General features: G+C 44.4%; 1 protein-coding gene across 1 annotated transcript in view; it reads right to left on the bottom strand.

Moving 5' to 3' along the window:
* Nucleotides 1-13,252, bottom strand: part of LOC124136802 (tropomyosin-1, isoforms 33/34-like) — a 47,070-nt gene extending 33,818 nt beyond the window's left edge. The window contains exons 1-2 of the mRNA XM_048380516.1: nt 13,132-13,252; nt 12,533-12,699 (exon numbers count right to left, since the gene is read on the bottom strand). Of these exons, the coding sequence (XP_048236473.1) occupies nt 12,533-12,596 (64 nt within the window). The 5' untranslated portion in view covers nt 12,597-12,699; nt 13,132-13,252. The remainder of the gene's footprint in view (nt 1-12,532; nt 12,700-13,131) is intronic.
* Between the last annotated feature and the right edge of the window lie 595 nt (nt 13,253-13,847).

Below are 13,847 nucleotides of genomic sequence, written 5' to 3'. Positions count from 1 at the left end.
TAGAACCTGAGGAAAATCTAGACTTGCTACATTTAGCGTTTTTACATTTGCAGAAAGGGCTGGGTTGAGGGGAAAGTAATATGGTTCAGGGACTGTGAGACAGACTATGGTTCATAAACACATGCTTATTATGTAATCAGAATCGCGCAATGGGCTCTTACTACAATGTTATGATTATGGAAAGGGTTTATCGTTGTTATTTACACACAGTAAACTACGGTTATAACGAACACAAAGGGACCACTAATTTTAGTTCGTAATAACCGTAGTTCGTTATGAACGTAGTTTACTGTACACTGATTGGGTAAATATGAAATCTGTGACACAGGGCACCTTCTTCAAACAAATTCTAATCCAGTTGACCTTTCTTTGATTTGATAACGACGCCGACATGGATAGTAATAAACAACACAACTAATATCAACGACGACGAGGATGGGTGAGTGAGGTCGTTTTGAGAAGTATTTCAGTTATATCACGGCGTGTCAGCTTAATGTGGGGTGAACGTCCGAAGTGGTGCAGGTCTCAGATGTCTACCACTTTGGTGAAACCCATTGAAACCCACTATGACAGGTGTCTGGCACACCTAAGGGATGCAACTCTGCACAGCGAGTCTTTTGTCATGGGTCGTTTTTCGGATGTTGAGAGGCTGGCAACTTTTGAAGTTTTAACTCAATAAATGACTAGATGATCCACGTGGTGCTGATGAGAAACTGATGAAGCTATGGACAGAACGGTACAGGCGAGCGATGTTGAGTCACGCCTGGTGAATCACCATACATATCGATCTGTGTGAATTCTGTTGATCAGGTTTGTTTGTATAAGCACTTAGTCCCAGACGGTGGGGCCATGGTTGCTGTCATGGCTTGTAGACTCGCAGATATGTCTGCATAGATTAAATGTAGATCGCTAACCTCTTAACAGCCCTCGGCTCTATGAATAACACATGACGTATGGCAGTATAGTGCTGGGAAACAGATGTACGTTCTCACACCACGCGTACGTGCAATCATTCCACAGTGTATATAACATGTTGGTTGTAGACCACACTGACGTGCAATCATTCCACAGTGTATATAACATGTTGGTTGTGGACCACACTGACGTGCAATCATTCCACAGAGTATATAACATGTTGGTTGTAGACCACACTGACGTGCAATCATTCCACAGAGTATATAACATGTTGGTTGTAGACAACACTGACGTGCAATCATTCCACAGAGTATATAACATGTTGGTTGTGGACCCCACTGACGTGCAATCATTCCAGTGTATATAACATGTTGGTTGTAGACAACACTGACGTGCAATCATTCCACAGTGTATATAACATGTTGGTTGGAGACCACACTGACGTGCAATCATTCCACAGAGTATATAACATGTTGGTTGTGGACCCCACTGACGTGCAATCATTCCACAGTGTATATAACATGTTGGTTGTGGACCAACCTGACGTGCAATCATTCCACAGTGTATATAACATGTTGGTTGTGGACCAACCTGACGTGCAATCATTCCACAGTGTATATAACATGTTGGTTGTGGACCACACTGACCTGCAATCATTCCACAGTGTATATAACATGCTGTTTGTGGACCACACTGACGTGCAATCATTCCACAGTGTATATAACATGTTGGTTGTAGACAACACTGACGTGCAGTCATTCCACAGAGTATATATAACATGTTGGTTGTTGACCCCACTGACGTGCAATCATTCCACAATGTATATAACATGTTGGTTGTGGACCACACTGACGTGCAATCATTCCAGTGTATATAACATGTTGGTTGTGGACCACACTGACGTGCAATCATTCCACAGTGTATATAACATGTTGGTTGTGGACCACACTGACGTGCAATCATTCCACAGAGTATCTAACATGTTGGTTGTGGACCACACTGACGTGCAATCATTCCACAGAGTATATAACATGTTGGTTGTAGACCACACTGACGTGCAATCATTCCACAGAGTATATAACATGCTGTTTGTGGACCACACTGACGTGCAATCATTCCACAGTGTATATAACATGTTGGTTGTAGACAACACTGACGTGCAGTCATTCCACAGAGTATATATAACATGTTGGTTGTTGACCCCACTGACGTGCAATCATTCCACAATGTATATAACATGTTGGTTGTGGACCACACTGACGTGCAATCATTCCAGTGTATATAACATGTTGGTTGTGGACCACACTGACGTGCAATCATTCCACAGTGTATATAACATGTTGGTTGTGGACCACACTGACGTGCAATCATTCCACAGAGTATATAACATGTTGGTTGTAGACCACACTGACGTGCAATCATTCCACAGAGTATATAACATGTTGGTTGTGGACCCCATTGACGTGCAATCATTCCACAGTGTATATAACATGTTGGTTGTGGACCACACTGACGTGCAATCATTCCACAGTGTACATAACATATTGGTTGTGGACCAACCTGACGTGCAATCATTCCACAGTGTATATAACATGTTGGTTGTGGACCACACTGACGTGGAATCATTCCACAGAGTATATAACATGTTGGTTGTGGACCCCACTGACGTGCAATCATTCCACAGTGTATATAACATGTTGGTTGTGGACCATACTGACGTGCAATCATTCCACAGTGTATATAACATGTTGGTTGTAGACCAAGCTGACGTGCAATCATTCCACAGTGTACATAACATGTTGGTTGTGGACCAAACTGACGTTCAATCATTCCACAGTGTATAAGATTTTGGTTGTGGACCATACTGACGTGCAATCATTCCACAGTGTATATAACATGTTTTTTGTGGACCACACTGACGTGCAATCATTCCACAGTGTATATAACATGTTGGTTGTGGACCACACTGACGTGCAATCATTCCAGTGTATATAACATGCTTTTTGTGGACCACACTGACGTGCAATCATTCCTCAGTGTATATAACATTTTGGTTGTGCACTACACTGACGTGCAACCATTCCACAGTGTATATAACATGTTGGTTGTAGACCACACTGACGTGCAATCATTCCAGTGTATATAACATGTTGGTTGTGGACCATACTGACGTGCAATTATTCCACAGTGTATATAACATGTTGGTTGTAGACCACACTGACGTGCAATCATTCCACAGTGTATATTACATGTTGGTTGTAGACCACACTGACGTGCAATCAATCCACAGTGTATATAACATATTGGTTGTAGACCACACTGACGTGCAATCATTCCACAGTGTATATAACATGTTGGTTGTGGACCACGCCGACGTGCAATCATTCCACAGAGTATCTAACATGTTGGTTGTAGACCACACTGACGTGCAATCATTCCACAGAGTATCTTACATGTTGGTTGTAGATTACACTGACGTGCAATCATTCCACAGAGTATCTAACATGTTGGTTGTAGACCACACTGACGTGCAATCATTCCACAGAGTATATAACATGTTGGTTGTGGTCCACACTGACGTGCAATCATTCCAAAGTGTATATAACATGTTGGTTGTGGACCACACTGATGTGCAATCATTCCACAGTGTATATAACATGTTGGTTGTGGACCACACTGACGTGCAATCATTCCACAGTGTATATAACATGTTGGTTGTGGACCACACTGACGTGCAATCATTCAACAGTGTATATAACATGTTGGTTGTGGACTACACTGACGTGCAATCATTCCAGTGTATATAACATGTTTTTTGTGGACCACACTGACGTGCAATCATTCCATAGTGTATATAACATGTTGGTTGTAGACCACACTGACGTGCAATCATTCCTCAGTGTATATAACATGTTGGTTGTGCACTACACTGACGTGCAACCATTCCACAGTGTATATAACATGTTGGTTGTGGACCATACTGACGTGCAATTATTCCACAGTGTATATAACATGTTGGTTGTAGACCACACTGACCTGCAATCATTCCACAGTATATATTACATGTTGGTAGTAGACCACACTGACGTGCAATCAATCCACAGTGTATATAACATATTGGTTGTAGACCACACTGACGTGCAATCATTCCACAGTGTATATAACATGTTGGTTGTGGACCACGCCGACGTGCAATCATTCCACAGAGTATCTAACATGTTGGTTGTAGACCACACTGACGTGCAATCATTCCACAGAGTATCTAACATGTTGGTTGTAGATTACACTGACGTGCAATCATTCCACAGAGTATCTAACATGTTGGTTGTAGACCACACTGACGTGCAATCATTCCACAGTGTATATAACATGTTGGTTGTGGACCACACTGACGTGCAATCATTCCAAAGTGTATATAACATGTTGGTTGTTGACCACACTGATGTGCAATCATTCCACAGTGTATATAACATGTTGGTTGTGGACCACACTGACGTGCAATCATTCTACAGGGAAAAACATGTTGGTTGTGGACCACACTGACGTGGAATCATTCCACAGTGTTTATAACATATTGGTTGTGGACCACACTGACGTGTAATCATTCCACAGTGTATATAACATGTTGGTTGTGGACCATACTGACGTGCAATCATTCCACAGTGTATATAACATGTTGGTTGTAGACCAAGCTGACGTGCAATCATTCCACAGTGTATATAACATGTTGGTTGTGGACCAAACTGACGTTCAATCATTCCACAGTGTATAACATTTTGGTTGTGGACCATACTGACGTGCAATCATTCCACAGTGTATATAACATGTTTTTTGTGGACCACACTGACGTGCAATCATTCCACAGTGTATATAACATGTTGGTTGTGGACCACACTGACGTGCAATCATTCCAGTGTATATAACATGCTTTTTGTGGACCACACTGACGTGCAATCATTCCTCAGTGTATATAACATTTTGGTTGTGCACTTCACTGACGTGCAACCATTCCACAGTGTATATAACATGTTGGTTGTAGACCACACTGACGTGCAATCATTCCAGTGTATATAACATGTTGGTTGTGGACCATACTGACGTGCAATTATTCCACAGTGTATATAACATGTTGGTTGTAGACCACACTGACGTGCAATCATTCCAAAGTGTATATAACATGTTGGTTGTGGACCACACTGACGTGCAATCATTCCACAGTGTATATAACATGTTGGTTGTGGACCACACTGACGTGCAATCATTCAACAGTGTATATAACATGTTGGTTGTGGACCACACTGACGTGCAATCATTCCAGTGTATATAACATGTTTTTTGTGGACCACACTGACGTGCAATCATTCCATAGTGTATATAACATGTTGGTTGTAGACCACACTGACGTGCAATCATTCCTCAGTGTATATAACATGTTGGTTGTGCACTACACTGACGTGCAACCATTCCACAGTGTATATAACATGTTGGTTGTGGACCATACTGACGTGCAATTATTCCACAGTGTATATAACATGTTGGTTGTAGACCACACTGACCTGCAATCATTCCACAGTATATATTACATGTTGGTTGTAGACCACACTGACGTGCAATCAATCCACAGTGTATATAACATATTGGTTGTAGACCACACTGACGTGCAATCATTCCACAGTGTATATAACATGTTGGTTGTGGACCACGCCGACGTGCAATCATTCCACAGAGTATCTAACATGTTGGTTGTAGACCACACTGACGTGCAATCATTCCACAGAGTATCTAACATGTTGGTTGTAGATTACACTGACGTGCAATCATTCCACAGAGTATCTAACATGTTGGTTGTAGACCACACTGACGTGCAATCATTCCACAGTGTATATAACATGTTGGTTGTGGACCACACTGACGTGCAATCATTCCAAAGTGTATATAACATGTTGGTTGTAGACCACACTGATGTGCAATCATTCCACAGTGTATATAACATGTTGGTTGTGGACCACACTGACGTGCAATCATTCTACAGGGAAAAACATGTTGGTTGTGGACCACACTGACGTGGAATCATTCCACAGTGTTTATAACATATTGGTTGTGGACCACACTGACGTGTAATCATTCCAAAGTGTATATAACATGTTGGTTGTGGACCACACTGATGTGCAATCATTCCACAGTGTATATCACATGTTGGTTGTGGACCACACTGACGTGCAATCATTCCACAGGGAAAAACATGTTGGTTGTGGACCACACTGACGTGCAATCATTCCACAGTGTATAACATGTTGGTTGTGGACCACACTGACGTGCAATCTTTCCACAGGGAAAAACATGTTGGTTGTGGACCCCACTGACGTGCAATCATTCCACAGAGTGTCTAACATGTTGGTTGTAGACCACACTGATGTGCAATCATTCGACAGTGTATATAACATGTTGGTTGTGGACCACACTGACGTGCAACCATTCCAGAGTGTATATAACATGTTGGTTGTGGACCACACTGACGTGCAATCATTCCAAAGTGTATATAACATTTTGGTTATGGACCACACTGACGTGCAATTATTACACAGTGTATAATATGTTGGTTGTGGACCACACTGACGTGCAACCATTCCACAGTGTATATCACATGTTGGTTGTGGACCACACTGACGTGCAATCATTCCAAAGTGTATATAACATGTTGGTTGTGGACCACACTGACGTGCAATCATTCCACAGAGTATATAACATGTTGGTTGTAGACCACACTGACGTGTAATCATTCCACAGTGTATATAACATGTTGGTTGTAGACCACACTGACGTGCAATTATTCCACAGAGTATATAACATGTTGGTTGTAGACCACACTGACGTGCAATCATTCCACAGTGTATATAACATGTTGGTTGTAGACCACACTGACGTGCAATTATTCCACAGAGTATATAACATGTTGGTTGTAGACCACACTGACGTGCAATCATTCCACAGTGTATATAACATGTTGGTTGTAGACCACACTGACGTGCAATCATTCCAAAGTGTATATAACATGTTGGTTGTGGACCACACTGACGTGCAATCATTCCACAGGGAAAAACATGTTGGTTGTGGACCAAACTGACGTGCAATTATTACACAGTGTATAACATGTTGGTTGTGGACCACACTGACGTGCAATTATTACACAGTGTATAACATGTTGGTTGTGGACCACACTGACGTGCAATCATTCCACAGGGAAAAACATGTTGGTTGTGGACCACACTGACGTGCAATTATTCCACAGGGAAAAACATGTTGGTTGTGGACCATACTGACGTGCAATCATTCCACAGTGTATATAACATGTTGGTTGTGGACCACACTGACGTGCAATCATTCCTCAGTGTATATAACATGTTGGTTGTGGACCACACTGACGTGCAATTATTACACAGTGTATATAACATGTTGGTTGTAGACCACACTGACGTGCAATCATTCCAAAGTGTATATAACATGTTGGTTGTGGACCACACTGATGTGCAATCATTCCACAGTGTATAACATGTTGGTTGTGGACCACACTGACGTGCAATCATTCCACAGTGTATATAACATGTTGGTTGTGGACCACACTGACGTGCAATCATTCCAAAGTGTATATCACATGTTGGTTGTGGACCACACTGACGTGCAATCATTCCACAGGGAAAAACATGTTGGTTGTGGACCACACTGACGTGCAATTATTACACAGTGTATATAACATGTTGGTTGTGGACCACACTGACGTGCAATTATTGCACAGGGAAAAACATGTTGGTTGTGGACCACACTGACGTGCAATTATTACACAGTGTATAACATGTTGGTTGTGGACCACACTGACGTGCAATTATTACACAGGGAAAAACATGTTGGTTGTGGACCACACTGACGTGCAATCATTCCACAGTGTATATAACATGTTGGTTGTGGACCACACTGACGTGCAATCATTCCACAGTGTATATAACATGTTGGTTGTGGACCACACTGACGTGCAATTATTACACAGTGTATAACATTTTGGTTGTGGACTACACTGACGTGCAATCATTCCACAATGTATATAACATGTTGGTTGTAGACCACACTGACGTAGCAATTATTACACAGTGTATATTTTTATTATATACAGATTAAAATAGAAAATGGAGCAAAGGGGGTTTGTGTGATCCTGCCACAGTCAGCGTGGTTAGGCTCATCATCAGCTCAGGGCCCTTGCCCCTTCTACACGCAGCCCAGACAGCGAATGGGACTTCTTCCAGGAAGCGCTGCCTAGTACACCAAAAACTTTTTGCAGAATGTGAAGACTCCCCAACACAGCAGCCTTCTGCATTTCCCAGATTGTCAGAGGGGCTGTATTCCTGGCAGCAAACCCGCGTACTCTCCCTATGTCAGTCAACATATGGGGAGGTACTCAACCTTAGACACCGAGGACAATGGGGAGTCGGACAACTTAATAGGTACTTGGGATGCAAGCGTGACATTTCTGAGGCTGTTTTCGGACCTATTTGAAAGAATTTTGTATTCATCATTTCCCATGACGCCCTCTGCATATTCTGGCTCGTACCATGGATGAACCTCTGTGGTGGGCATCCACTGACAAAGTGTTGGAGCGACTCATTATACGACATTTCATATTTACATTTTGATGCAAAATCACACATTAACGGTTTCGAGTGGAAAGTGACTGGTCTGGGCATCAAACAGAAAGCCCTCTGGTTCACTTTTCAGGCCAGCCGACTTCATTCCGGCGAAAGACTCTGCGGGTTGTTTCTCTTCTAAACACACTGCACATAAATTTGATACAGTGGTCGTTCACATAGCCTCTCCTTGAAACCGATGGGCCGACTGATATGGCACTTCGCATGGTGGACACTCATTTCTGTACCGTCCAGCAGTACAGAACCATCAACAAAATCAACACTGACATTGAGATTATGTCCCACATCCTTGGCGCGTTTAAGAAAACTGTGCAATAACTTGTTTTCATCATTGACATGCTTCACAAGAGGTTCATCCGACAAATAAATGTGTGCAAAAGTGCACAATACAATTCTATCATGAAGAGCCGCCACGTTAATCAAAGCACGACCTCCCATTGTGATTGGCAAATATAAGCGATTAAGGGAAGTGCGAGGGTGGAGGGATCTACTGTCTGACTTGATTCTTCTGGGTGAGGGTGTCAAAACTGTGAATTTCTTGTTTCGTTCAATCGACAACACCAAGGGAATATGAAAGGACGGGTACAGTATGAGTATTTGTGGCTTTAACTTTATGGCGATCGTTCCGCTCTGAGCTCCAGATTTGTTTTTTGTTAGCGTTAAATGGTAGATGAGGCATTGGCTGATAGGTTGACAGAGATTCACGTAAATGCAATGCATGACGAGATTCCCAGCACTGCATGATGGGAAGACCAATGCCGCATGATGAATGCCACATATTGTGTAATATAACGCACTTCACATTCATACCGCAGGAATCCTAGCAGAACCTAATGGATAACAAATAAACATAATTTGGAAAGGAATCTTTTATCAAAGCATGTTATTGCCCTGCTTATCAACGATAATAGATGTTGTTGAACGTAAAGAGCTCATCATCCATTCCATCTTTTCTCATTGAAATCAGGCGCCACTTACTTGCACACTATTACCCGATTTGGAGTTTACACAGACACAGACACAGAGTTGGGACAGACACACCATGACACAGACACAGACACAGAGTTGGGACAGACTCACCATGACACAGACACAGAATTGGGACAGACACAGACACAGAGTTGGGACAGACACACCATGACACAGACACAGACACAGAGTTGGGACAGACACACAATGACACAGACACAGACACAGAGTTGGGACAGACACACCATGACACAGACACAGACACAGAGTTGGGACAGACACACCATGACACAGACACAGACACAGACACAGAGTTGGGACAGACACATCATGACACAGACACAGACACAGAGTTGGGACAGACACACCGTGACAGACACAGACACAGAGTTGGGACAGACACACCATGACACAGACACAGAGTTGGGACAGACAAACCATGACACAGACACAGACACAGAGTTGGGATAGACACACCATGACACAGACACAGACACAGAGTTGGGACAGACACACCATGACACAGACACAGACACAGAGTTGGGATAGACACACCATGACACAGACACAGACACAGAGTTGGGACAGACTCACCATGACACAGACACAGACACAGAGTTGGGACAGACACACCATGACACAGACACAGAGTTGGGACAGACACATCATGACACAGACACAGAGTTGGGACAGACACACCATGACACAGACACAGACAAAGAGTTGGGATAGACACACCATGACACAGACACAGACACAGAGTTGGGACAGACACACCATGACACAGACACAGAGTTGGGACAGACTCACCATGACCCAGACACAGAGTTGGGACAGACACACCATGACACAGACACAGAGTTGGGACAGACACACCATGACACAGACACAGAGTTGGGAGAGACACATCATGACACAGACACAGACACAGAGTTGGGACAGACACAACATGACACAGACACAGACACAGAGTTGGGACAGACACACCATGACACAGACACAGACACAGAGTTGGGACAGACACACCATGACACAGACACAGACACAGAGTTGGGACAGACACACCATGACACAGACACAGACACAGAGTTGGGACAGACACACCATGACACAGACACAGACACAGAGTTGGGATAGACACACTATGACACAGACACAGAGTTGGGACAGACACATTATGACACAGACACAGAGTTGGGACAGACACACCATGACACAGACACAGACACAGTGTTGGGACAGACACACCATGACACAGACACAGAGTTGGGACAGACACACCATGACACAGACACAGACACAGACACAGAGTTGGGACAGACACACCATGACACAGACACAGAGTTGGGACAGACACAACATGACACAGACACAGAGTTGGGACAGACACACCATGACACAGACACAGAGTTGGGACAGACACAACATGACACAGACACAGAGTTGGGACAGACACACCATGACACAGACACAGACACAGAGTTGGGACAGACACACCATGACACAGACATAGACACAGAGTTGGGACAGACACACCATGACACAGACACAGACACAGAGTTGGGACAGACACACCATGACACAGACACAGACACAGAGTTGGGACAGACACACCATGACACAGACACAGAGTTGGGACAGACACACCATAACAGAGACACAGAGTTGGGAGGGACACACCATGACACATACACAGACACAGAGTTGGGACAGACACACCATGACACAGACACAGAGTTGGGATAGACACACCATGACACAGACACATGGTTGGGACAGACACACAATGACACAGAGTTTGGACCGACACACCATGACACAGACACAGAGTTGGGATAGACACACCATGACAGACACAGAGTTGGGACAGACACACCATGACACATACACAGAGTTGGGACAGACACACCGTGACACAGACACAGAGTTGGGACAGACATACCATGACACAGATACAGACAGAGAGTTGGGACAGACACACCATGACACAGACACAGAGTTGGGATAGACACACCATGACACAGACACAGACACAGAGTTGGGACAGACACACCATGACACAGACACAGAGTTGGGATAGACACACCATGACACAGACACAGAGTTGGGACAGACACACCATGACACAGAGTTTGGACCGACACACCATGACACAGACACAGAGTTGGGACCGACACACCATGACACAGACACAGAGTTGGGATAGACACACCATGACAGACACAGAGTTGGGACAGACACACCATGACACAGACACAGAGTTGGGATAGACACACCATGACACAGAGTTTGGACCGACACACCATGACACAGACACAGAGTTGGGACAGACACACCATGACACAGACACAGAGTTGGGACAGACACACCAAGACACAGAGGACAGATCCCCTCAAAGGTCTTACTGTCAGATCTACTTTGTGGATGACACAAGGCAACTTGGTGTTTGACACAAGTCTACTTGGTGTATGACACAAGTCTACTTATTGTATGGACAGTATTGGACACAGATCTACTCGGTGTATAGACATAACTCTCTGCATCTCCCAGTACAACACACTGCAATGTAATTATTCTCCTCGGTTTGAAATATTATTTACCCTCAGCTATAGATCAATATAGCTAGGGCCAATCAGACCAGAAACACTCCAACAAGTGGCTTCGGTTTCTTAACACCGCTAAAACATGGCGTACTTTGTACGAGACGATGCTCGTGGTGTGCACGGAGAATTCATTCCCCAGCTGCACGTGCAGCGTTAGTCGCCTCATTTGTTCCTGGGCTACACCAGGACACACTCGAGATGCAGACATGTTGCCTGGCACCGAATGGCTATATGTATTACATTTACCTTCCCAAACATCTCGCGCCGCTAATAGCCAGGATAAGACGCTATTTGTAATGTATCACATTCCAAGCATGCCAAACTGAAATAAAAGAGCGCGTGGGGACATACCTGTTGCCATGAACATCCAACACCCCACCAGCGCCACCAGACAGAGTAGCCTCCAGCGCGCCATGTTTCTTCCCCGTGAGTCCCACGACAACCACAGCACCGGTTACTCACGCATACACAGCGACGATGCTATAATGAATTATGTTAAACTTTAAGAGGCGATGCAGTTGTAGAAGGGCGTGGAGTCATCCCACAGATGACATCCTTACCTTGTCAGCTTGCTGACGGGGTTAACCTCTTTGGTCATGTGGACAAGGCGTCCGACCTCGGATCAGAAGGTCCGTGGTTCGAATCCCATCACGGGACTCGGACATTTTATGGCCGCTACATTGGCGCCCAACGTGGGGCTGAGCACGTTCATATTAAATTTGAGCAAAATAAGCCTCAGTACCCTACTATGCGGCCCGGGACGTGCCTTCTGTTGACGGGGGAGTATGTAGAAGGGCGTGGAGTCATCCCACAGATGACATCCTTACCTTGTCAGCTTGCTGACGGGGTTAACCTCTTTGGTCATGTGGACAAGGCGTCCGACCTCGGATCAGAAGGTCCGTGGTTCGAATCCCATCACGGGACTCGGACATTTTATGGCCGCTACACAGTCAAAGCCATGATAGTGTAGGCTGTGCATAAATGATGACTTTATCTTCAGTCTTGTCTGCGATGTGTGGGTACGGGTGCTCGTTTCCTTATCAAGGAAGTTGTTTAACGCCGCACTGAGCAATATTCCAGCTATATGACGCCGTTCTGTAAATAATCAAGTATGGATCAGACAATCCAGTGATCGATATCATGAGCGTCGATGTACGAAATTTGGATACGATGACATGCATCAACCAAGTCAGCGACCCTGAACACCCGATCCCGTCAGTCGCCTTTTACGGCAAGCATGGGTTTCTGAAGACAAATTTTAACCCGGCCCTTCACAGATCTGTCACGCAAGTGATCGACTGGGTAGGACATGGTTATATAAACACAGAGATGATAAAAACAACGAACAGTAAGGCGAATGAGGATTGTAACAAATAGGTGGTTTGAATGCACTGTGTGGTTCTGCACTTGCTGCTTTCTTGAGTCGCGTCATTGCCATGAGATTTACACCGACAGTCGTCATTTCCCCCATTGTCATCAGGGTACATCTCACCCCAGGGAGGGGCGGTGGGGTTGCCTAGTGGTTAAAGCGTTCGCTCGTCACACGGAAGCTCATTTCTGATGTCCCACGCCGTGATATTGCTGGTGTCCGATGCAATTTTGATTTGTGTCATACCGCATTTTCCCGAATTAAGTCCGGGACCCGATTAAATGCTGCGTAGTTTTT

This window comes from Haliotis rufescens, unplaced genomic scaffold, assembly GCF_023055435.1.
Source record: "Haliotis rufescens isolate VD_foot unplaced genomic scaffold, xgHalRufe1.0.p SCAF_31, whole genome shotgun sequence".
Taxonomy (NCBI): domain Eukaryota; kingdom Metazoa; phylum Mollusca; class Gastropoda; order Lepetellida; family Haliotidae; genus Haliotis; species Haliotis rufescens.
Note: the sequence above shows the minus strand (reverse complement) of the source record. Positions and strands in the feature narration are given on the sequence as shown.